The sequence below is a fragment of the Sapajus apella genome, unplaced genomic scaffold, assembly GCF_009761245.1.
Source record: "Sapajus apella isolate SASKATOON/1434 unplaced genomic scaffold, GSC_monkey_1.0 scaffold118, whole genome shotgun sequence".
NCBI classification, from domain to species: domain Eukaryota; kingdom Metazoa; phylum Chordata; class Mammalia; order Primates; family Cebidae; genus Sapajus; species Sapajus apella.
This window is the reverse complement of record NW_022437058.1, coordinates 3820677-3847241: the sequence shown is the minus strand read 5'-3', so window position 1 is coordinate 3847241 and position 26565 is coordinate 3820677. Positions and strand designations below refer to the sequence as shown.

General features: G+C 50.6%; 1 protein-coding gene across 2 annotated transcripts in view; it reads right to left on the bottom strand.

Annotated features, from left to right (window-relative positions):
• BICD2 (BICD cargo adaptor 2) overlaps nucleotides 1-26565 on the bottom strand; it is a 53483-nt gene that overhangs the window by 5634 nt on the left and 21284 nt on the right. For both annotated transcript variants that reach the window (XM_032260468.1, XM_032260469.1), the window contains exons 2-6: nucleotides 12293-12505; nucleotides 6122-6274; nucleotides 3762-4217; nucleotides 2006-3046; nucleotides 1280-1431 (exon numbers count right to left, since the gene is read on the bottom strand). In XM_032260468.1, coding sequence (XP_032116359.1) covers nucleotides 1280-1431; nucleotides 2006-3046; nucleotides 3762-4217; nucleotides 6122-6274; nucleotides 12293-12505 — 2015 coding nt within the window. The remainder of the gene's footprint in view (nucleotides 1-1279; nucleotides 1432-2005; nucleotides 3047-3761; nucleotides 4218-6121; nucleotides 6275-12292; nucleotides 12506-26565) is intronic.

The following is a 26565-nucleotide window of genomic DNA, read 5'->3' as shown; positions in this document are numbered from 1 at the left end:
GACACATCAACAGCCTCATTCCAAAACCAGTGAGCAGAGCTGTAGGAGGTCCTGGGGCAGGTCCTCGTTCCAGCATCTTCCCAGGTGCCCCGACAGGGTCCTCTTTCACCTTCCAAAGATGGATAGCGCCACCTGCTGGATCATGCTGGGATGGCTCTGGGACAGTAACCCCAGAGCCCATTACTAAGAGCCCCCCACAGAGGAGGAAAGAAAGCTGGCCTCCTCCCAGCCCCAAGGCCCTCTCCCCACCCTCCCTGGATTGACAGGGGGGAGGATGGGAGATAAGTACCCAATGGTCACAATGACACAGAGGCACAGGTTTGTGCACAGACCTGGGACCCCAGCAGTGGCCTGCTTCAGCCAGGAGGCTAATTGGGCTTCTTCTAGGAGGGGCTCTCCCCACTTCAAGGCCTTGAGGTGGCCTGGGGCATCAAGACATGGAGAAGTCTCGGCTTCTAGGGTGTGGATGTAAACCTAAGCAGGACTGGGCTTATTCCCAAGGTCGATGCTTTGTCAGTGTGCTGAGCGCTGAGCGGAGCCAAGAAACCATGTGTTCTGAATCTACAAACCTTAACACACAACTGTACCTTATGGCCAAGTTCTTGGGAGCAAATACATCATGACAGAAAAGGCCAGGACTCCTCTGTCACCTGGCGGCCTCAAGTAAGTCCCTGTAAATGTTGGATCTAAGGGGTGGGGGCCCAAGCATCCCTAGCAGCCCCTGAAGCTCTGCCACTCTGGCCCATCCACTCCAGGATCTGCTCTCCTCAGCCCTTCTGCCCTCAGTCTCCATATATGCAGAGCAGAGACAAGCCTGGGCCTGCTGGGGTTTCATTCACAGCAAAATGGAACCGGCCCCAAAGAACCAGGCTCCTGGGGGCTGGGCTGGGTGCAACAGGAACAGAAAAAAGATCACACACGCTCTGCTATCCCCGGCCACATGTGGGCACCTGCCAGCCATGTTCCACACTCCAGTACCTGCTTGTGTAACCTTGAGGAAAGCTAATGGGCAGCAGCTGGAGGCCCCCAACCCCATGTGGCCCCCATATCGTCTCACCCTTTCTTGTCACCAAGTTGAGCACCAGTGTGCCAGAGATGTGCTAGCGGCCACGCTTCCCCAATCTCGTACCATGCTGGCTCCAATGGAGCGGGGTGCAGCCACTGAGTAGGGAAGGCTGCAGGCCTCAGCATGAGGCAGTGAGAGGCTGCGGGTGCCAGGGGGAAGCGTGGAGGACAGCTGGCCTTGTGGAAGGGGAGGGCCCAATAGCGGCATGGTTACCTGGTGGCAAACATCGCACGCAGCGAGGAGAAGGTGGCCGCGTCCTCCTTGAGGGCCTTGAGCTCGTTGCGCAGCTTCATCATGGTCTCGGTAACCATGGCCTTCTCATTTTCATACTTGCTCTTCAGGTTGGCAAGGGCCACCTCAGCCGTCTGAGGGACAGACATGTAGGGCAGGCAAGTGAAAGGCGTGAAGTCAGCCTAGAGGTGCTCTGGGCGCAGGATGGGGAGCCCTGGTCTGAAGTGGTGGTGGTGCCTGGGAAAAAAGTTCCTGGGAGGCCCCACCCTCTGACAAACCCTGGGGATGGACTCCAGCAGCTGTGCCATGGGGAGTCCTACCCGCTCATTCTGACTGGCAGAGGAGGGACTGCCCCCCAAACCTACCCAAGGGACCCCTACAAAGCTCCACAATTACTCTCCGAATGCAGCTCTCACATGTTTTCCCTCTAGCATCAGGAAGCACTAAGAGGCAGTCACAGTGAGTGAATGGCAGCAGCATTTCTCACTGGCTGAGCGGCTTTGCCGAGGGGCCCTTGCTCCCACCTGCTTGCTCCACCCTCCCAGGTGGGGGCCCTGAGCCAGGAAGGGCCGGTGGCCGAGCTGATATAGAGCTGGCTCTGCCTGATGGTGACACAAGCCTGCCCGTGTCGGGGGAGGAAGGAGGCCAAGGGGAAACACCCTTAGGCCAGCAGTGAGTGACAAGTGCCCCTGCCACCTGGCGCCTCACCTGCTTGTTGGCCTTGAGCACGGTGCGCAGCGTGGTGATCTGTTCCCGCTTAGTGCTGAGCAGTGACTTCAGCTTGAGGATCTCCTCCATGAGTGCCTCCTTGTCTTTGTCCACGGCGGGGCCCAGCTCTTGCGAGGCGATGCGCTGGCGTGACAGCTCAGTGGTGCGGTCCACGGCTGCCTGTAGGTGCTTGATCTGGTCACGGATGATCGCGATCAGGTTGTAGATGTTCATGGGCTCCCGACGTGGGTCACTCAGGGGTGATGGCAGTGAGGAGCCAGGCGAGGGGCTGCTGTCCCCGGTCCCGCTGTCTGCTCGGCCAGTCTCAGGAGCCAGCAGCCCCTTGGGTAAGAGGATGGGTGAGCGGCGGCCGCGCCCTTCAGGGCTGGTGCGGCCCCCAGGGCTGGTGCCGGCCCCACCCTGGCCCTCGCGGTAGTAGTCCAGCATGACACGGTTGGGCGTCTCATTGTTGCACATGCACACGTGGTGGTAGAGATTGGCCAGCTCCTCACTGAAGGTCACCAGCTCATCCTGGGCCACACTCAGGCTGCCCTGCGTCTCGCCGGCAACATCGCTCACCTTCTTCAACTCCTTCTCCAGCCGGGCCAGCAGCTCACGGTCCTGGTGGCTGGCCTTCTCTAGCAGGGAAACCTTCTCCGTGAGCGCCTGGCCCTCAGCCTCATAGCGGCCCTTCTCCTCAGCATGCTGGGCCTCACGAGCCTCGTGTGTGCTGCGCAGTGCCTTGAGCTGCTCGCGGAGCTCGCCAGCCTCAGCCACAGCCACATGATACTTGCAGGCCAGGATCTCAGGCCCATTGATGTCCACCTCATAGTAGTCGCCATCCTCATGACTGTCACGGTCCTTCTCGTTGTCCAGGGCCGTCTGCCGCTCCTTGCCAGCCTGCAGGCGCCGCAGGGCACTCAGATTCTCTGTGAGGCGGGTCACCTTCTCCTGCTGCTCTGACAGGGATCCCCTCGTGTGCTCCAACTGCTTCTGCGTGTCCTGCAGCGTCGCCAGCAGGCCCGTCTTTTCCCGCTCCATCTGCAAAGGCACAGGCAGCATGACACAATGTCAGTGGCTATGGACCCCGGGGGCTTAGAGGACCCCCCAGGATAGCCTAGTGACATCCTACCCCATGTCAGGGCAGGCTATGAACCTCAGGTTCCTTGGCCATGCTGTCAGTGAGGTGGACAGAGACACACAGGGTGAGGAAAAGATGGAATTCACACTGGGCTCTCAGAACACTGCCCACCAGTAATGGTGGTTACCTTCAATGCAGGCTCTTTCCCCACCAGTGCTACAGGTGAGCTGGGCTCAGAAAGTGGAGCTCGGGGCTGGCTGGGTGGGTAGCAGGGAATATTAGTGCCCTAGCCCTCTGCTTCGGAAGACAGGACTCGGCTGCCTTGGATCAACAGGGATCCATGTCCCAGGAGATAAGCCCATGCATGACCCTGGCGGGCCCCTCTGACTCCTGGCCTGCATGCAGGGATCACGTGTGGGGCCAGTGTCTCATCACTTCACCCTGATACCACATAGGTAACAGGGAAACAACGTGGATGCCGCAGTGCCAGGAAACCACTTCTCTGGGACTCTACGTGTGCTCCTGGAGTTCCATTTACAGTAATGATGCAGGAGTTAAAATCAGTGTAAGGAAAAGAGAAAGCTAACATCAGCAGAGTGTCAGGTATGCACTGCTCAAGGAGCCCTGCAGAGCTAGAGTAGGGACAGCATGCCAAAAGCCCCACTGCCTGCTCACCTGCATCAGCTGCTGCTTCAGCTTCTGGATCTCAGAGATGTTGAGCTCGCTGAGCAGGTCAGAGACAAGGCTGGGGGAGGGCGGTGCAAGGCCCTCCTTCTTGGGTGTAGAGGTCTTGTTGTCCAGGGGCAGTTTGGCCAGGCTGCCATGCTCAAAGCCATTGACCAGGGCCTCGGCATCATTGTTGGGCTCAGCAGCGTCGTCACTGAACTTGAGGCCGTCCAGCGAGACATGCAGGTGGCTGGTGTAGAAGGAGTCGTTGATGCTCATGTAGTGTGACAGCTCCTTGCGCAGACTGTTCTTCTGCTCACGCTCCGTCTTCAGCGTCTCCAGCGCCTCCTCCAGCTGCCGCTCTGAGATCTCCTTCAGGCGGATGGCATCCTCCAGCTGGCTGTTGAGGTACTCAGTCTCCTCCTCTAGACGCTTGATCTCATGCTTGAGGCCCTCAAACTCCACCTGGGAAGAGAAGTCAACACTCTTATGTCAAGGCAACGTGGAAGCTCCTTTTAGGCCCCATGAATGAAGAAAACACACCAGCACACCAACCCCTGCCACCATGACACAAGGTGAAGCACCAGGTGAAGTGCTATCCTGGGAAGGGAGGCAGCCTGTCCAGGCCAAGGCCGCTTGCTCTGCTCAGAAATGTGGATGCTAAGAGGGTTTTGCAGCATTAGATGCGAATGCACAGAAATGCTCAGCCTAGCCCACCTACCACTGGGACCAGCAGACATGGGGAGGGGAACACAAATGTCTGAGGTGGCCCCAAGCCGGGACTGTACGTGTGGAGATGCACCAAGAACATACCTCCACCCATAGAAAGTTGCCAACCTTCTATTAGGTCATTCACAAATATTACCATGTGCATGCTGATTTAAAATTCTATGTTACTAAATTAACATTAACAGTTAACCAAGTATCTTAAGATACATAAAAAATACATTTCAATGTGTCCTAGGATCATGACTTCCAGCCATATTTCAAAATGAAGGAACAGAAACTCTCCCGAAGGCAGAACATCTCAGCCACTAAACCTCCACACGCACATGGCACCCAGACCCGGAGGAGCTTGAAGGTAGATGGGAAAAGCTACATTAAAGTCTTGTCTACATGAAATTGTATTCGCAGGCAGACAAAGAAAACACAGATAGAAACTGATACCTGATGTGGAGGCTCAGAGTTTGTGGGCAATTTTTTAAACTATTTCTTATTTTTCTGTAATATTTGGGCAAAAAGTAAGAAACAAACCAGTAACAGGAAGTGCTGAGCACATCTCTGTGGGTCTTGGGTCAGAAGGGACACCCATTACCACATCCAAGGTGTGCTCACAGAGGGAAGGCATGCACCCTCCAGTCTCAGCACCACGGGGAGGTAAAGAATCCCAGAGAGGGAGGGAGAGTCAGACTCCACTGAGCACCAACCCTGAGGACAGGGTCACCTCAAGCCTCAGTTTCCCTTCTCCTAAGGCCACTGTGTGCTGGGCTCTGCCATCAGCAGCACCAATGACCAAATGGTGCTTACGATGTAAACAATGGCTAAGACTGTTAATGTGCACAAGCTGTCACAGAGGGACCAGTCTGGGAGCTCTGGATAAACACATGAGCTTCCTCCTCTGGGCATAAATACCATGTTCCCTGACAGTGAGACACAGAGGATTGTGGTGGTAGAGGATTTGAGGAAAGCAAGGAAAATATCCATGGCATTTTGGCAGAAGGTTTGGGGTTTCCTGAGAGAAAAGACTTCCATTCCCCACCATGCAGGAGTGTGGCTCTCGGAGAGAGAAGAGTAGGTTCAGGCCTTGAGTGGCAGCAGAGCCCACGATAATTTAATCACACCACAGAGAAAAGGGACCCTCCCCATTTATCTTTGGCACAGGCAGACCCTGCTCTTCCCTGTCAGAGAGGGGTCCCTCTGAGACCCCATCAGAGACAGAGGGGTTCCTGTTCATCCCTGTCACAGACAGAGAGGACCGAGGACCTTCCTCATCCCTATCACAGGCAGAGGCTTAGGGATACTGTAGGCCTCATGGTCAGCACTTGATGGGGGAAAGAGTCTGAAAGTCTAGTTTGGGGTTTTCTGGTGTAACCTCTCCACCACCTCTCAGATTTTTGTTTTCGTTTTGTTGGCTGGGACACCTCAGCTTGGCCAATGTCAGCAAACACTGTAGCCAGAGTTTCATCTTTTGGAGGGTCTGGGCCCCTTTGAGTGTATCCCCTGCCTCCACAGTGGTAAAGCTGGCCCTGGGCCTTGGGTGTGTGGAATGAGACAGGAACTCCTTCTGAACAGGGAGAGGGGCTGAGCAAGAGGGCCTTAAGGCCCAGTTAACCCACGTGTCACCCCCACCCCATAGACCCAAGACTTGCCTGGTTCTGTCTGAGCACAGACACTTGCTTCTGCAGGCTGATGTTCTCCTCCTCCAGCTCCGAGTAGTCCTGCAGCAGGCGAGCTTCCCGGAATTTGTACTCCTTGATGTCATCCCGCAGGCGGCCACGCTGGATCTCCACATTCTGGTTGATCTGCAGGGGGAAAGGGAAAGGCAGGTGTAAGCAGCCTCTACAGGGCACGAGGGGGACTCAGTGCAGCCAGGCATGGGCCAGCCACAGAGCCAGAACTCAAGAGCCCAGGCCTGCAGGTGCCAGTGTGGCTGCCTGGAGAGGAGAAGGAGCCCAGCGCAGTGTGCCCGAGTGCATGGCAAACTGCAGAGGTTCCAGAGTAAAATCCCCTCAGCCCTCCTCAGCTTGGAACCCCTGACAAGTGACTCTGCGTGCTCCAACCCTTGGTTTCTTCATATTCAAATTAAAAGTTCCTGCCTTCTATTAGTGGACATGTAAACAGTAGTGGGCAGGTGGGCATGTGAATGGTATAGTGCTGTGGCAAACAGCCTGCAGATGCTGCAACTGTTAAACACAGTGTCTACCCCAGAGAAATGCACACATGCCTACACGGAAACCGGTCCACAGATGTTCACAGCAGCAGCGCTCACAAAAGCCAGAAGGTGGAAGCAGCCGAGTGTCCATCGACTGACGAATAAATAAACAAAATATGGTCTCTCCACACAATGGAATGCTGTTCAGCCACAATAAGTAATGATGTACTGACACGTGCTACAACATGAGTGACCCATGAAAACATTCTCCTGAGTCAAAGAAGGCCTGTCACGAGAGGCCATGCATCGTATGACTCCATTTCCATGAAATGTCCAGAACAGGCAAATTCATAGAGATAGAAAGTAGGTTAGTGGCTGTTAGGAGCTGGGGCAGGGATGGGGAGTGACTGAAATGGGTTTTCTTTTTGGAGCGATGAACTGTTCTAAGATTGTGGACTGGTGCACATATATGTGACGATAATAAACACTGAGTTGTATACCTTATGTGGGTGAACTCTGTGAGATGTGAATTATCTCAATAAAGCTGTTAAATATTAGTTCGGGCTCTAAGTTGCCCATAAGGAGCAAGAGATGTCATGGGAGAGGCTAGTGCAAGGCTGGGGAGAACAGGATGCAATCAAGACAGAATTCCTAACTTGCTGCCATGTGCCAGGGACCTGGGCCCCTCAGCCGCAGGTTCCCTAGCAACATTCAGGGATGTTTCTTCTTTGTGGTGGGAGCCAGCCTGCACATCATACAATGTTTAGCAGCTCCCTGACCTCTGCCCATCAGACACAGCCGCTTTCTCCATTGTGACAACTAAAAAATCTCTCCAGACATTGCCAATGTGACCCTGGGGCAAAATCATCCCCTTGACAAACTCACTATCCCCCCACCCCACGCACCGTACTCTGCTACCCCAGCTGCCCCACTGAGCATCTGCAAAGGCCTGGCTCCCCAGGCCACCACCACCCCTGCTCCAAAGCCCTCTTAGACTCTTGGCCAGAAGCACTGTCCATTTTGTGGGCCCCATAGCTTTGTCCACCTCTCACACTGTCCTCTTGGCTTATGCTAGGGTTTCTCCTGGTCATATTTGTATGCTCACCTGAATGGAACATGCTTTATAGACAAGATCACAAGATCCCATGCAAGTACACACAAAACAGTCATACTGGGTTAGCAAAATAAAATAGGACATCTCTCCCAAAACAAAGGAAGAAAGGAAGGCAACAGAGACGGGAAGAGAGTCAATGATATACAGCAAGTACTACTGACAAATGCTTATTATTTACAATGAAGATTACATTTAAAACTTACAGCAAATGGACACAGACATATAACCCTCTCATTATAAGTGACACAAGGAACTGACAGAAAGCTGACACCAAAAGAAACAGAGATATCATACAGGGAGGAAGAAAAGGCCTGGTAAAGCCTCGTACCAAAGGAGAAAGCAAGTGAGGTGCATGCTGGGATACAGGGGGAGAAAGCAGCATCAGCACAGCCACCACCAGGGCCAGGTCCCACAGTGGCTACACGGGGAGTGGATGGGGAGTGGGCAGGCTCTCCAGCCTCTCTCCTGCTAGTGAGTGCAGCACGCCCGAGCATGCTTAGGGGAGCTGCATAAGCCAAGTCACACCCAGGCTCTCTATACACCAGCAGGGTACCTGGGCACTGCTCTGCCAGAAAGGTTTCCCTAATTCCTGGTCTTTTCTTGCTAACTCACAAGCATGTGGCCTGCAGCAGGTGTGCAAACACATGCCACCTGACTCAACATAGCCACCCAGGTGGAGTGGCTCCTCAGGTGGAGTAGAAGCTGAGGGGAAGGTCTGAGTCCCACCAACTCTTCCTAGGCCTGCCAGTCAAAATTAACAAACCTAGAAGGCACTCCAGGCAGTGGGAACAGAAGTGCCAGAAGCTTCCATGTGCCCAGGCAGAGAGATAGTGACATGCCCAACTAAAGACTGAAGCAGAGACCTTGGCTGGATGCCTCATGGCACTAGGGTCCCCCAGAGGCACACACGAGACTTCTGTTCCTTCATTAGTGCCCATCTGATTCCTCAGGGCCCTTCAGCAGCCTGGTCCAGGCAAGGTGTACTAGGAGTTCTGTCCTTGCACCACTGCCAAACAGAACAAAGAGGCACACCTAGGTCAAATGCTGGCCTGGCCATACCATATCGTGGGTGATGATGGCACTGTCTGCTGACGCTGCAGGACACAAACACTGTGTTTCCATGCCCACACCACTGGGCGTAGGCAGCCAGGCTCATCTGGCCTTCCACCTAGCACCTCCATCCTGCACACGCCCAACTGCCAAGGGCTCAAACAGGCTGACTGGTCGCCATGGGGTTTAGTTTTCCCTCAAGTAAGCACCTTCTCCCAGTGAGCCTGTCTGATGTCAGCCCAATGGAGTACAGGGGACAAGCTCTGCTGTGTGGCCAGGCAGCCCAGATGGAGGTGGGAGCAAGGCCCATAGCTGACCACTAGAATCCCATCTCAGCTCCCCTTCTGTGGGATATCCACACCTCAGATTGCTCATCAGCAACCAGGGTGTGACAACTGCCTGCCTCAAGGAGCCACTGTGTGCGGGGTCAGCTGCCATCTCTCCTGTTTCCATCAGATAACCCCAACCCCAGGACACTCTCAACTCTGCCTTGACAGCCTAGGGCAGCCCCTTCACTCTACTACTTCTTGGGGCAAACATGGACAGACCTTGGTGTGTGCATGAGACCTAGCTCTGACTCCAGCCCTCCTGTGACTCTCTGGGCCTCTGATTCCCCATCTGGGAAATGGAGCCACATCCCCACCAAAGCCCCATCCAGGCCAGTCCTCAGAAGCTCATCCACCTGCCAGGGGCCCCAACAGGAAAGACACTCTCACTAGCAGGAGAGAAGCTGGAGAACTTGCCCACGTGTAGGGCCCGCACATACACAGAAGTTAAAGTCAGGATCTGAGAAGCACCTCAACCCCTACCAGCCAGGACACCTTAGGTACAATGACAGAACCTTGCAAACCTCTATTTCTTCACATCTGACAAGATACCAGTAGGATCACCAAAAGGACCAAGTCTGAGGCAGTCAGAACTGTCCAACACATGGCAAGTATGTTTGTTACTGTAAAGCTTCACAGGTCCTCACAGTGCGTTGGGGTGCAGAGGGGGACAGACACCTTAACCAGTTGTCACAGGGAAGGAAAATTCGGGAAGGGACTGTTGAGGGTAGCAGGGTGGCGGGCCAAAGGATACAATGAAGCCTGTGGTATTGGCAAACGTACCCTTTCTGACATGGGTGTGAGCGTTGGGCAGTGATTGGAAACAGCCATGCTGGGGGGCCACAATGGAGCTTGGCACAGTGGCTCAGACCAGCAGAACAGCAAGCAGCAGGAGACAAGAGCTGTGAATGGCTGGGACTGTTGGTGGTGAGACAAGGTCAGTCTAGAGATGCTCCACCTCAACCAGGTACCCAAGGCAAAGACCTGGGATGGTTCCTATGGCTCTGCAGCAACCTAGGGCAGGGACACAGGCATGGGGAACACAGCAGAACAGGGACCAAGGTAAGGACCCTCAGGAGAGAGAGGGAAGGCTGAGGGGTATGCAGGGAGTGTCAGGATTTCCTCCTGAAACACAAACAGGAACCACAGAACTCCTCTCTATCTTCCCCACAAGACCTGCAGCATCTTTAACTTGCTGTGCTCATTTCCAGCCACCAGCCCTACCTGAAGCCAGCAGGGTCACCCAGACCTCTTTGGCCTCTGCCACCAGAGATAAGCTGCTTGGAAGAGAGAAGGGGCAGAATGTGCTGGGCTGGGGAGAGAGCACCTGTACATGCTTTTCAGGAACAGAGGGGCCAGACAGATGGCAGCTGGGACAGCCAAGGATACAGCTCTCCATTCACACAGCCCCTCCTCCCACCGACCAGAGTGCTCCTTGTGGGAGGAAATGAAATCATGTACTGCCGTTCCAGGATCTGAGACTTCCCACCCTGACTCCAAGCCAAGCTCCTCCCCGGGCTGCCAGGGCCTCAGCAATCTCTGACCCCTCACTCCCGCTGCTGCTGGCCCTGAGGGCAGCATCCTTCAGTACTGGCAAGCTGAGCCAACAGCAGCAGCCCTGATCGCCGCGCATACTCTCAGGGCCTATGCCCTGCTGACCTCCTGGTAGGATTCTCTGTTGCAGAGGGTGGGGTGCCCGTGGCCGGAATGAGGGCCCACAAATGCTCCGACAATGTGGGGTGAAGGAGCTATGGGACATCTTCCACAAGGGGCTTCAGAGACTGCTGGTTTACAGATGGGGAAACTGAGGCCAGGACTAAAGATACGGCTTTGCCCAGGCCCCAAGGCTCAGTGAAAGGCAAAGCCAGCATCAGCCTATTCCCAACCAACCCATGTTCCACTCCTCCAGCCATTCCCAATGAGAACCTGGGGCAGACCCTCAAGGCCATGGCCAAGAGGACTGCAGCTCACCTGCTGACTTCCAGTTACACCTGCAGTCCCCAGGGAACATCCTACCTCTGTCTTGGTGATGGGGCCTCATCCTTCCTCAAAGGGCACTGGCCTCTCTTGCCCCCATGACAGGCATCTCAGCCCCACTTCTGTCCCTACAGCCCACCACACACAGGCACGGGGTATGGTTCTCCCCGACATCTGCCATATGCCTTCTAGGAAAATGAGACTTTGCTCACGCTGTGTTCTCAAGTTCCACACACATCGAGGCCCGGCAGAGCTCAATTAAAACATGTGCCAGTCAGAGAGGAAAGACACTCAGGTGCTCATTCAGCCTCCCTTGAGCTCCTGTTCCAGCCAGCGAGGCTCTCCTCCCACCCACCCCAGTAGATGGAAACTCCCAGCTCTCCTCCTGCTGCTGCTCCTGCTGGGCTCAAACTTCACAGGCTCCACCATAGCCACCTTCCCAAATCCTGCTTTGGCCACACCCTTTCCCTGGGCTCCCCAATCCTTCATGACTCCAGGGCCTGAGCATGTGGGTCCTGTGGCCTTCAGTTCCTTTCAGGGAATGGGGCCAAGGTGATTCCTCTAGCTTCATGCTCACAAGCTCATGGGTGGACACCACAGTCCCATTTCCACATGCAGAGCCCGTGCACTATCATGGCATGGTGGCCATGGTTACCTAGGACTCCAACAGGCTCTAGTGACAGGGACCACCCACCCAGACCCTCCCTGTGGGCCCTCGTCTGTGCATAAGGGAGGGGTGTGGTAGCTAGGGCTACTGGCAGTGGTCTCCACCCCTAATTCTCAGACACACACATCCCACCTCAAGTCTCCATGGACTATTCCGGGTTTGTGTTCTTATTCACAGCTGGGCTCAGTGTGGGCCCTGAGTGACACAAAACATTCCCAGGGCAGGGAAGAGTCCAATGATGAGGAGTGCCCCATGGGCCTCAGCCCTTAGCCCCTAGAAGGGTATAACTGCACCCCTCCCTAACTGACCACCTCTCTGCTCTGGACTTGCACACAGGACTTGCTTCATTAGTGAGACGGAGGCAAGCCAGATGCAGCGTGAATGGTGAAGGATGAGACCAGGAAAGCAAAACAGACCAGTTGGCTGCAGCTTCCCCAAAGGCCAGCCCAGCCCAGCCACCCGCCAGGCACATGTGCTATGTGACACTGGTGGCACTGTTGCAGCCACAAACCAGGCCCCTCCTCACCCCCTCACCTCCTTCAGCTCCTGGGCCACCGAGGCCAGGCGCTCATTCTCCGACTGTGTGTTGGTGAGGACATTGCGCAATTGTTTCAGCTCCGTCTGCAGCTCTAGCACCTTCCGCACGTAGTACTGCTCCTTGGAGGCCGACTCTTGGATCAGGCTCTCCTCCCGGCTCTCTCCATCAGCAGCCACCTTCTTGTGGTTCGTGTGTGCCTGTCCAAAGGCCTGCATCAGGAGACAAGACACTCGTGAGGTGGGCCTCCCAGGGGCGCTGAGGGATAGAGACCCAGCTCACAGGTGACATTCATGCTGAAGAACAAAAGCAACAACAACAGGGAGTTTGGGCCTGAAGGGAGGCCCCCTGACCTGGGAGATGCGTCTGTGGCGTGCACTGTGGTGTGCACATACGCAAATGCATCAAGCTGCACCCACGATTCATCTGCTTCACCAAAATAAGAGCAAGCCTAGTCTCTGAGGAGCAATGTGCGCACTGGCAAGACAAGTGCTAGAGTCAGGGAGCCAGAGTGGGAACGAGTGACAGTAGCCGAGGACCAGTGGAGGGAGCTCCCACACAGCCCTCACCTCCTCTCCGCTCCAGATGGCGCACTGGCCACCACATACAAAAATGGCAGAGGGAGTCTAACCATCCTGCTGCCTGACGCTGGCTCATCCTTCACTCCTGGGAGAGACCTGGGCTAGGTGATCAGAGCCCCAGGCCCAAGGAGGACAGTGATGGTAAGAACTAGACAGAGAGGGCAGCACAGTGTGCGACCCACTCTGTCTAGTTCCTGGCCCAAAGATCAACATACCAGCATGTTCCAGAGGGGTGAGGAACAAAGCGGGGGCTGCATAACAAAAGAAGTACAGCGCCCTGGGGCTCAGGGAGGAGATCTCATGGATGAGATCGACCAGAAAGGGGTGCTCGCCTAGCCCAGGACTCCCACCTGCCCACACACCCAAGTCGGTAGCTGTGCCATGTCCATGCCCAAAAACCCAGGCCAGCCCGGCCTCCCGTCGTGTACACCCCAGGCGAGTGGCCCAGCCTCCAAGCAGGTATCATCCCTTTCCTTCCCTCCCACTGCCCACCACCCTTGCAAAGCTGGCATGGCAGGACGGGCTTCCAGAGTAGAGGACAGAGGGCCCCCAGTGTGTCACCCCCAGCAGCCCCTGTCTCAATGGCCACTCCACCACAGAGCTCTTGGGGGAGATCTTATCTTTTTACAGCACTCCTGGCTCATGGCAGAAAATGAGATCAAGAGAGATGCGACTGAAAACGGATGACTTTTTTTTTTCCTAAGAGAGAAAAAGGAGCATTTTTCACTCATTTATTATTTAATATTAAATCTATGAATTTTACCCAAGAAAATAGGGAAAATGTACCAAACCATGAATAAGGATGTTACTGAGCAGGACAGTTTCTAATTTCAAGAAATCAAAACAAAAATTACTCATTTCCTCCTGACAGGAGACTGGCAAAAGAAACCAGGGTCTAGTCTGAGCACAGAGTCTCACGGGACCAACAGGGCAATCAAGGGGAAGGCAGACTGATCTTACAGCACTGTGAGGATCACAGGATCCTGCCTGGAAGAGTGTTGTGTGTGTGTGACTCATGGTGTTGTGTGGGACATCCCTAAACAAGGCTAAAAGGACAACAAGGCCCGGCAGGGGAACTGGTGCCAGCACTGGGACCACACATGGGGACCCAGGACTGACATGGACACTCCTGCTGCAGATGCACAGACATCCATGGCACCTACATTCCTCAGGGGGCTGAGTCTTGCTCAACACAGCACCCACTCCGTGGAATATGATGGTTTTTCTTCAAGGTGATGAGGTCAGCTCTGTGATTTCTGCTCTGTTCTTCCTTATCCTAGTCCCAAGGAAGGACCAAATCACAAATCACAATGTCTAAGCAGCACCTGATCCACCCTGGCTAGCCACCCCAGGCTATAAGAAGGGAAACCTAGGCCGGGCGCGGTGGCTCAAGCCTGTAATCCCAGCACTGTGGGAGGCCGAGGCGGGTGGATCACGAGGTCAAGAGATCGAGACCATCCTGGTCAACATGGTGAAACCCCGTCTCTACTAAAAATACAAAAAATTAGCTGGGCATGGTGGTGCGTGCCTGTAATCCCAGCTACTCAGGAGGCTGAGGCAGGAGAATTGCCTGAACCCAGGAGGCGGAGGTTGTGGTGAGCCGAGGTCACGCCATTGTACTCCAGCCTGGGTAACAAGAGTGAAACTCCGTCTCAAAAAAAAAAAAAAAAGAAGGGAAACCAGACATGGAGCTGGCCCAACTGAGGGCCAGCTCCATGTCTATTATACACACAAAATAATGACGCTGAACCCCTACCTCACCCAAGTGGCAGCCAGGACCCAAGTCCCTCACTGGGTGAGGGGGCCTGCAGGCTGCAGGCAGCATGGGCAGCGCCAGACCATCTGGGCCTCCTGACATGCAGATGGGACCTGACTGAAGGGTCGGTCACACATGGCTGCTTAGAACATGCCCAGAAGCCTGGAGCTAGGGATGCAGACATCACCTCAGAAGCTATCTCCAGGTGTGACAGCTAAATGTCATAAGACGACATTCAGGTCTAGGCCTCCTGGCCTGAGCCCTGGATATTTTCCTCTGCTTAAGCTCCTAGCCTGGGGCCCACAAACACTCCTGGGCAGCTTTTCAAACACACTGAGATAGAGACTTCCACCTACAGCCTAGACAAGACAGTTGCAGAAATTAGATCTTGTATGAAAAACTTAAAAAAAAAAAAAAAAAAAACCCAGACAATGATAGAATATGAATGACTAATAAGCAGTGGTTTTCACATCATGGGTACTAAATAGTGAGAGACAGGATGAGGGGAGTTCCAGGAGCCCCCTCCACCAAAGGAACTTCCCAGCCACGGAAAAATGGGAGACTGAGACAAGGTGTAGCAGACCCTGTCAAGGAGGGGCTGGAAGACGGTAGCAGGGCAGCCAAGGTAGGCAGACCTGCACACAGAGGGCCAAATCTCCACTCAGGACCAGGCAGCACAGAGCTGAGGAAACCACTGAAGGGCCAATGAGAAGGGCAGAGAAAGCAATTCCCACCATATACACGAGCCAAAAACAGTACCTGCTCCCACTAGCCAGAAGAGAGCCCTCCTGATGCACAGGCAGTGGGGGAGCACTACCAGGGCCTGGCAAAATTAGGCTGGACTAAATCTGCTCTGGTACCACAGAGCAAAGCCTGAAAGGACAAATCTGCTTCAAAGTCACTTAACTACATCCCAGAACAAAGCTCAAGAACACATGAAGGAATATGAAAACATCCATCTCCCAGCAGGTGAGGTCCACTGCCCAGCATCCCGTCACTAACCACTGCGCAGGCAAAGGCATACAAATCAGGAAGACAGAAAAACATCCAGGTAGAACTTCTAGAAATGAAAAGTTCAGTGGGCGGGATTAACAGCAGATAAAACAATGCAGAAGAAAAGATTAGTTATCTTAGAAAACCACAGCAAACTATCCAAAATGAAACACACAGAAAAAAGGCTAAAAGATAAAAGCAAAACTTGAACACAGCATTGGTGAAGTATGAGACAATTTCAAGAAGCCTCATCTAAGGAGTAATTGGAGTACCTAAAAAAGAAAAAGGGGAAAATAGAAAAAATATTTGAAGAAAGCATAGCTGGAAATTTTCCAAATTTGATGAAAATTATAAACCCAAAGGTATCAGCAGCTTGTCAACCCCCAGCACAAGAAATAACACAAGGAATAACACAAATACACCAAGGAATAACACAAAATTGTTTAAAACCAATGATACAACAAAAATATTAAAATCAGCCAGAAGAAAAAGGAAACATGATTCGAGTGGAGCAAAGATAAAAGATGACAGCTGATTTCTCTGACAAGCCAGGAGAGAGTGGAACAACATCTAAACAAAGCAAAAAACTTAACTAGAAAGCTACACTCACTGAAAACTGTTCACAAATAGAGGTGAAATACTTTAGACATGCAAAAGCTGAAAGACCTACATCGGTATTTAAAGATATGTTAAATAAAATCCTTCAGGCAGAAGAAAATAATACCATATGGAAATCCCTATCTAAGGGGAAGAAATGCTAATTACACGGGCAAATACAAAATACTTATTTTTCTTATTATTTAAATCTCTTTAAAAGATAATTAACTTGAAATTCAATGCAATCCCTATCAAAATTCCAAAATCCTTTTTAGCAGAAATGGAAAAGCCAATTTGCAAATTCATATGGAATTGCAAAGGGCCTAGAAGAGCTAAAACAAGACTGAAAGAAAATAACAAACTGAGAAAACTCACCATTTCAAAACTTAATAAAAAGCTACAGCGATCACAATGTGGTACTAGTGTAATGATAGATACAGAGATCAATGGGATAGAATAGAGTCCAGAAATAAACCCTCATATACACGGTCAATAGATTTTTGACAGGGGTACAAAAGTAATTCAATGTTAAAGAGTAATTTTTCAACAAATGATGACAGGGCAAGAAGATGTGTGTGTATATATATATATATATATATATGTGCCATATATACATACATATATATAATATATGCAAAATAATGACACTGAACTCCTCACATTATACACAAAAATTAACTCGAATCAAATATTAAATATAAGAACTAAAACTACAAAACTTTCAGAAGATAATATAGGAATTAATTTTCATGACCTAGGATTTGGCCATGAATTCTTAGATATGACACCAAAAACAGTAAGTTGAACTTCATCAATATTAAAAACCTAATAATCAAGTGAAAAAGACAACCTACACCATAAAAGAAATGTTTTCAGATTCTACATCTGATAAGGATATGGTATGCAGATCATATAAAGAACTCTTACAACTCAATAAAAAGATAAACAACTGGCCGTGTGGTGGCTCAGGCCTATAATCCCTGTACTTCTGGAGGCTGAGTTGGGTGAATCACCTGAGGTGATCCAGCCTGGCCAACATGATAAAACCCTGTCTGTACTAAAAATACAAAAAAATCAGCCGGGTATGGTGGCACGTGACTATAATCCCAGTTACTCAGGAGGCTAGGCAGGAGAATCACTTGAACCCAGGAGGCGGTGGTTGCAGCGAGTGGAGATCATGCCACTGCACTCCAGCCTGGGCAACAGAGCAAGACTGTCAGTCAGCTGGTAGACATTTGGGTTATTTCCACTTTTTGGCTATTATGAATAATGGTGCTATGAACATTTGTGTACAAGTTTTTATGTGGATGTATGTTTTCATCTCTCGTGTATATACTTAGGAGTGGAACTGCAGGATCATATAGCAATGAAATGTCCAAAACAGGCAAATCTATAGAGACAGAAAACAGATTAGTGGTTGCCAGTGGGTAGGGATGGAGTTGGGAGGTTAGAGGAGGTAACAACTAGGGGTGTGGAGTTATCTTTCTGAGATAATGAAAATGTTTTAAAATTGGTTATGGGGATAGATGGAAAACTCTGTGAATACACTAAAAGCCATTGAATGGTATATTTTAAATAGGTAAATTATATGGTTCGTGTATTATATAAATAAAACTGCTAAATAAAAGCTGTTCAAAAAAGTTTAAAGGATGGAAAATGATAAACTGTGCATTAATCAAAAGTAAGTTAGAGTAGCTCAATTAATATCGGATAAAGTAGATTTCACAGCAAAGAATAGTACTAGGGATAAAGTGTGTCTTTTCATAATAAGGAGGGGTCAATTCACGAGGAGGTCATAATCCTAAACATTTACACACCTAATAACAAAGCTTCAAACTACATGAAACAAAATCTGATAGAATTGCAAGGAGAAACAGATAAAGCTAAAATTATAGTGTTGTATTTGACCGGAGCGTAGAAAGTTATCACAGGACAAAAGTATGCCAGATTGGAGGGTCATTTATTATGCCGGCGACCACAGAGGACTCACGTCTCTCCAACCTGTGGTGCCAAAAGGAGGGTGCCATGATTTTTTATACCCGAAAAACCACCTTGGGAGTGGGGGTGAGGGGCGGGGATGGGGATGATAATGTTTCGGACATTTCAAGGGCTAGGGGATTCTGTGATTCACCTCCTGGGTGGAGACAAGGGTGGGGGTCTCCGGACATTCCAAGGGCTAGGGGATTCTGTGATTCACCTCCTGGGTGGAGACAAGGGCGGGGGTCTCCGGACATTCCAAGGGCTAGGGGATTCTGTGATTCACCTCCTGGGTGGAGACAAGGGCGGGGGTCTCCGGACATTCCAAGGTCTAGGGGACTTTTGTCATTCTGTTTGTTACCTCAGTGGTTTACAGAAGTCAGGATATACATTTGTTTACACATGTCTGGGTGGTGATAGAAGTCACAGATTTTAGCAGTTACTGATAAGAAAAGGTAAGCAGCTTTACATAGTTTTGAGGAACAAACTGGCAGTTCTATTTACAGAGGCCAAGGACAGTAGTTATTGTGAGGAGAATGGGACAGCCAGTTTAACTTATCTAAAAACAGTTTTGCATTTTATAAAATAGTTTTGCTCCGGTTCTGGCTCTAGGCCAGCACAATATCACAATAGTTAGGAAAGTCCAAAAGCCCTCTCTTAATAATTCACAGAACAAGCAGATAGAAAATTAGTAAAGATGTAAGACAGGAAAAACACTATTAACAACCCAGTTGGCTTTTATAGACCCCTCCAGCCAACAACAGTATTCTCATTCTTTCCGGATGTGCATGAAATATCTGCCCAGACAGACCATATTCTAGGCCACTAAAAAAGCCTCAAATTTAAAATGAATTCAAATTCAAAATGACTACAATGCAATTAAATGAGAAATCAATTAACATAAAGATCTCTGGAAAACCCCCAAATATTTGGCAACTAAATAACACACTTCTAAGTGAATAACACAATTCTTGTGCCATATGTCAAAGAAGAAATCAAAAAGAAAACTAGAAAGTAAAACTAGACCAGGTACTATGGGCCCAAGATAGTGTCTGATGAGATTGATGCTAAGGGAGTTCAGCTATCCCTCATCAGAACTACCTCCCTCTTCTCATGGGCTTGTGTATTCACTCAGTTCCTCAACAACATCAGTGGCAGATTAGAACACAGACTGTCACTCCTGGATGCCTAAAACCCCGTGGCCTCTCACATTCTGGTGCAGGAGTGCAACTGGTACAACCACTTAGGAAAGAAAATCGTATCAATTACAGCTAACCATGTGCCTGCCTGTTCTCAGTACTTCCACTGCTAGGCATATACTGGGGGGGGATCACTTACATGGGTGTATGAAAAGACATGTTTACAGGAGCATTATACATAAAAACCCAAACCAGAGTTCCCATGTATCTGTCGTCAGGAGGATAAACAGGGCCTATGTAACCATTTACATAATACTATACAGAAATGAAAAATGAATAAACTACTGCTATACAGACAACAGAGATGAATCTAACAATGTTGAGTGAAAAAAGCCAGACACAAAAAAGTATATATGCTGTGTGATTCTGTTTATATATAAAGTTCCATTAATAAGTGAAGTTAATCTATGCTGTTAGAAGTTAATATAGTTGGCAGCTGGGCACAGTGGCTCACTCCTATAATCCCAGCAGTTTGGAAGGCTGAGGCGAGCGGATCACTTGAGGCCAGGAGTTCAAGACCAACATGGTGAAACTCCGTCTCTACTAAAAATACAAAAATTGGGGCCAGGCGTGGTGGCTCACACCTATAATCCCAGCACTTTGAGAGGCTGAGGAGGGTGGATCACCTGAGGTCAAGAGTTTGAGACCAGCCTGACCAACATGGTGAAACTCAGTCTCTACTAAAAATGGAAAAAATTAGCTGGGCATTGTGGCATGTGCCTGTAATCTCAGCTACTTGAGAGGCTGAGGAAGGAGAATAGCTTGAACCGGGAAGGCGGAGGTTGCAGTAAGCTGAGATCATGATACTATACTCCACCCCAGGTAACAGCTTGAGATCTCATCTCAAAAAACAAACAAAAAATACAAAAATTAGGCCAGACGCAGTGGCTCACGCCTGTAATCCCAGCACTTTGGGAGGCCAAGGCAGGCAGATCATGAGGTCAGGAGATCAAGATCATCCTGGCTAACACAGTGAAACGCCGTCTCTACTAAAAATACAAAAAATTAGCTGGGCACGGTGGCACGCACCTGTAGTCCCAGCTACTGGGGGAGGCTGAGGCAGGAGAATTGCTTGAACTGGGGAGGCAGAGGTTGCAGTGAACCCCAATGGCACCACTGCACTCAGCCTGGTGACAGGGCAAGACTCCTTATCAAAAAAAAAATAAAATAAAAAATAAAAAATTTAAAAATAAAAAAATAAAAAAAAAAAAAAAATTAGCCAGGTGTGGTGGCATGCATCTATAATCCCAAGCTACTCAGGAGGCTGATGCACAAGAATCCTTTGAATCAGGGAAGTGGAGGTTGCAGCGAGTTGTGATTGTACCACTGTACTCCAGCCTGGGTGAAAGAGCTAGACCCTGTCTCAGAAAAAAAAAAAATCCACCTCCCCCAGGACACCTGGAGTTACTCCCTCCTCCCACTCCTATAGGCTATTTGCCCCCTCTTGTGCCCTCGGGAGGAAGCACTAAGAGTTCACCATCTAATTCAGGGGTCGCCAGCTGTAGGCTCGTCTATGCAGCTTCCCCTGCCTTACTGTGGGCCTCCCATTTTCTTGGTGTCCTGCAGGGTGTGATTCCCTGCCCACCCACAGGAGGGCTCTCTGCTATCCAACCATCGGGATCCAGCCTGAAAGGGGATCCCAGACATGCCCTCCGCCCCACCCCTGCACAGAAACTTCTCCAGCTGCTCTGGGAAACAAAGGTGGCACATAGGTGGAAGGCCCAAGCTCCTACCCTCCTGGACCATAAGACTACGCTCATCTGGGCATTGAAGTGGAAGCAGTACCTTGGTGATGTCCCCGTAGAGGCTGCCCTGGCTGTGGGCGAACACTGTGCTTGACCCAGGCTCCCAGCTTACTCTCTACCTGCTGCCTAGGCCTGGCAAGATCTAACACGCTGGTGAGCCCAGCCATGATGTCACCACCAGCCAGGTGCCTTGGGAAGGATCCTTGCCTTTGGCCAGCACACAATCCCAAGAATGCTGGCTTCAGGTTTGTCCACACCCAGGTGAAGATAGCACAATCATCTGTGCCTACAGGGAGCCAGGACCAGACACCATTAGGAAGGCCAGGTCCTGCTCAGTGGCATGGCCTCAGGACAGGCTGCAGGACAGAGGCTGGGTCTGTCAAAAGTTGGGGTAGGTGGGGTAAGCTCTGGCCAAGAGAGAGAAATCACAGGGGCCCAGGGAAAGGATTTCAAAACCACATGTTCTGGAAAGGCCGGCCTAATCTGAGGGAACAGCATGAGCAATGACATGGGGACAGGAGGTCCCAAGGACTCTCTGTGAAGCATCAGGAGCATGTTAAAAGACACTCCCATCAGGGCCATGAGTTTACGAATGCCATGGCCCTGTAATGGCCCAACAGTTTACAGATGCCATGGCCTGAGGTACCCACTGTACAATGTCTAGAAGTTACCTATATGGTCTAAAAAACGGGAGGGGACCCTCAGCTCTGGGAATTGCGCACCCCTTTCCTGGAAAACTCATGAATAGTCCACTCCTTGTTTAGCATATAATCAAGAAATAACCATAAGTATCCTTCCAGCAGCTCAAGTTGGTGCTCTGCCTATGGAGTAGCCACTCTTTTATTCCTTTACTTTCTTAATAAACTTTACTGTATGGACTCACCTTGAGTTCTTTCTTGTGTGAGATGCAAGAACTCTCTGCTGGGATCTGGAATGGGACTCATTTCCAGTAATATCTTCAGCTGCCTTGAACCGAACACACCTTGTGTGTTAGACTGTTTTAGCAACTCCATGACCAGAGCCCTGCACATGCTCTCCCTTTACACAAAGAGAAACTGAGGCACAACAGAGCTCAGTGCTTGCCAAGGGTACACAGTCCAGCTATAGTGTAGGATGGTACAAGCCGGGAGACAGAAGGCTGATAGGACAGGCCTCAGGATGGAAAACAGGGCAGTACGGATCATGTCCAACAGATGAGTCCAGGAGACAGACAGAGAAGGCAGGCCAGGTCCCAGGGGCACCTGTGAGCACAAGCCCATTTGTGCCCACCACCCCCATCTCAGGGAAGCACATCCAACACCCCCTGCTAGCACCTCTGAAATAAGCTGCAGCAGTAGGGCTATGTGACTGTGGTGCACGCCAATCACAATGTGCCTTGATTTCCTCATATGAAACCTGGGTTAATAATACCAATCAGAGCTTGGTGCTGTGAGGATTTAGTTAGTTAATATAATTCACTTACCAGAGCCTATGTGGCCTCCTACTCCACCCATCTCCTGACAATGGGAGCTTTACAATACAGGTTCACGGAGTTACTCCTTGTTCTCCTCTCCAGGGCTTCCACTGCCTTTCAGATGCCCAAGAAGGAACCAACTCCTCCAGAGTCAGCATATCTCTGACTCAGGATGTGGCTGAGGCTATTGTCACTGGACCAGTGTTAACATGCTGAGATCCTGACAACCCCAGAGTGGGGGCAGCGCATGAGAGGCTGGGTGGCTTTAGAATGAGCCCATACCAGATGCTTAGGCCCTCATCACCCCAAACAGAGGCTGAGATCCAGAAACAGAAGCAGGACGATGAAGGAACAGCAAAAGACTATGACCAACAATAGGCTACCTTTGCTAACACCTGGTCTAGGCAGCGGTTTTCATCCTTTCGTGATGCCAGTACCAGCAAAGCTCCCTGTTATCACCTGGGCACCCCCACCACCTTAGAAGAACTCTTCAAGTGTTACTTTCTCTGAAAGTAAAACTATAATTATATGCTGGAAGGGCTATAACCCTGACCTGTGCCTAGGGCAGAGGAGCAAATAGTGGTAGGTGGTCAGAGCCTGTGAGGATGGGGAAGTGCTCCAGGTAGAAGAAACAGCAAAGTAAGAGGTAAGACAAGGTGGGGCTAGAAGAACTAGGTCCTCATACCAGAGCCTCTGAACCCCTGGACAAGAATCTCTTTCCCTCCCTCCTCAGCCACCTAGGCCTCCAGCTTTGCTGAGGTACCCACTGTGCAAGAGGCACCCACTGCCCTGCCCTCTTCCCAGCAGCACGGCAGGAGAGTCAATGGGCATGTGCACACCTGAAACCACACTGCCTGGACGTCCTGGCTCTGCTACCTGGTCAGCTGTGACGGTGAGCCCTTCCCTCACTGTGCCTGTCAACGGGGCTACGGGGCCAAGTTCCCATTGTTGGGCGTGTGTAAGCCCACCCTGATGCCAAGGCAGCATGAGCATCAGGTCAGGGTCACCCACAATCAGGCCATTTATGAGAAGTGACAGGGCTTGAAGAACAGCCCCAGGCCAGTGCCTGCCCCCTCCCACCTGCCACAAGGTTGGTCCCTGCTGGTTCTCCCAAGGCAAGGTGCTGGCTCCACAGTGGCCTCACTGCCCTTACTCTGTAGTCAGCCAGCAGGGCTGCTTGGCTCTGTGGCAACTACCTAATTACAGTTTCCTCAGCTACAAGGGAAAGTCATCCCCACTCCCTCTCGCCTCTCAAGAGAGAACGAGGATATCTCCACAATAAGAGCTGGCCGTCAGCCCTAGCTGGCAGAGGTTGCCCCTTCAGTCTCTGGACAAACCTATACAGGGCATGGAAACAAGTCTGCACAAGAGACTGAGAACCCACCCCACTTGCCGACCTTCCACTGGGGTCTAGCTCCCTGGAGAAGCCCTAAACCACCAGGGCAGGGAAACAGGCTTCCAGGCAGGGCTGTCCCAGGAAATTCTCTTTCATCCTAAACCAGTTTGGCCATCTGATACAACAGGAACAACACTTGCCAAGCTGGGAGAGCCAGCCTTGGCATTCTAATGAGGCAGGACTTGTTCCCAGATGCAGTTTCCACAACAACACTGGGAGCCTCAATTTCTTTGTCTGCTAGGTTGATCCAGCATCATCCACTCATAGCCAGCTGGTCCCATAGTTGTCCCTGAAGGACCACGATGCCTGCACCAAGGTGGGCCCGGCCTCCTGGGAATGGCCGGGCCTGGGCATCCCAGGAATCCCACTAGTCCTAGCCTGGCTGCCTAGCTGGGCCCTCCCACCACCTGCTAAGGTAGAGACACTGCTGGGCTCCTTTTCAGGGCTGGTCCAAGCGGGGGGAAGGTCTGATCCTCATCCACTGGATGGGCTGTGGTTGCCCTCTGCTCAGCACCCATCTTCCTACCCAGACTTGTTGAAAAATCCCAGGACTGGCTTCACCATCCCTCAATGTTTACCAACAGCACTTAGTGCTTTCTGCATGTCTGATCTCTGGTAGGTATCAGTGATACCAGGGCAACAGGCTGTCAGGCCTCCCAAGACCCAAGTCTGGGGGCCTTGTAGCCCAGTCAGCTGAGATCATAAAGCCTCCCATCCTGGGGAACCACAGGATGATCGGACTCACTTGATCATGGATAGTCAGTATCCCAGCCTCTCTATTCCCCACAACCACAGTGAGGAGCCCCTGAAGCATCGGTAGACTCTTTTCTGTTTTGAAGTGGTATTCCTATCAGAAGTTCGCACTTGGCAGGCAGGGAGGCACAGCCTTTGGAGCAAGGCCTGCCTGCCCCCCCAACCATGATTTTACTCCTTGTGAGGGGGAAGAGGCAAAGAAATCTGCAGTCAGGAAACAGCAGTTCAAGTCTACCACCCACCTCCTTCACAATCATGTGGTCAGTAAATACTGATGGAATGATGAACTTGCCCCCTAAAAAACTGCCACCTACGAGCCACATGTCTTCAACAATTGATAGAGTCAAAGGGAAATCAGGTGTTTCCAAGGCCTTAAAAAGGAGCTGGGGTGGTCTGCAGGACATGAGAGGCCTCACATGCTTGTGTCTATATACCTTGCCCCACTCTTGGCAGCTCCACATGTGCTGTTCAGAGTCCTGTCCTGCATAACCAGGACTCTACAAGAGACCAAGTGGCATCAAGCATTATTTCATTCACAAGGGTGCCCAGTCCTATTAAGCTGACACAAATACAAACTCAACAATATTATTATGAGATAAAGAATTTATAGCAATAGGAGATTTAACTCACTCGTAGGTTAATCAAACCTATCATGACGCAAACAGCCTAGTACAAAATACATGAAAGTGTCAACTAGACAGAGGGAGAGATCGGGGGCTCTGCAACACCCAGCAAATCAGAACTGACACAAACATGAAGGCTCCATAGCAGAACTCAGAGCATAGGGAAATGATATCACAAGAGGATGCAGAATGACATTGGAGCAATCTAAAAAAGGAAGAAATTCCATTTATGTGTTTGTGTACCACAGGAGAACAAAGTAAAAACAGTATTTCACACAAGTTTTCCGTAAATCTGAAACTGTTCTAAAGAATATATGCTGCAAAAGTGTTAGCATACAGTCAAACATGAAAATTGAAAAATGATCTCTTAAATGTATCTATATTACAGAAGGTGTACAGAACAAAACAACAGGAAACCAAATAAACAAAAAATAGAAACAAATCATATCAAACTTCAGGATCACAGCCAAAGCAGTACTGTGCTGGGGGTTGTGGGAGATTGCACTAAAAATAAATAATGATAAAAAGAAACAGTCTCTCTAGACTGGGATTGCAGAAACTAAACAAAGTAACAAGCAAAAGTCTTCACAAAGGGAAAGTGACACAACAAAAACCCAGAAACAAAAGAAAAAACAAAGCAACCATGTTTGTGTACTTTTTTAACCCACTAATGACCGTATTCAAGTTGGTAATGTGCAAAGTACATACCCTTAACCCAGAGAACTGAACACCAACCTGTCCAGTCCCCACAGGCAACATGTGGACTGAGCTACCACATCGCTGGTTCAACCCCACAGCCACTGGCAAGATGAGCATGGGCATCAGCAGGCCTGCCTCACAGCAGAGCTGCCACAGGGAGTGCATGCTCAGGAGGGAGTCTGGGTGCTGTGTAGGTCTTAAGCTCAGGTCTCGGCCTAAAGTGTCCCTGTCCACACCCATATCCACTCAAATAAATAATGAGAAAGGAAAACAGAAAGATATGCCGTATCAGTTCACGATGTATCTGTTGAACATTCCCACTGAGTTTGCTGAGTTTGTAATGTCCTCTTTAACGGAGAAGAAAGGACACTGCAAATTCAACAGGAATGTTCAACAGATATGCCATGAACTTATTTGCTCATTTCAACAGATCTTCCCTTCCAAAGGGTAAAGACTCATGGACCAACCCCATGCCCAATATGGATGCAAAAACCTGACAA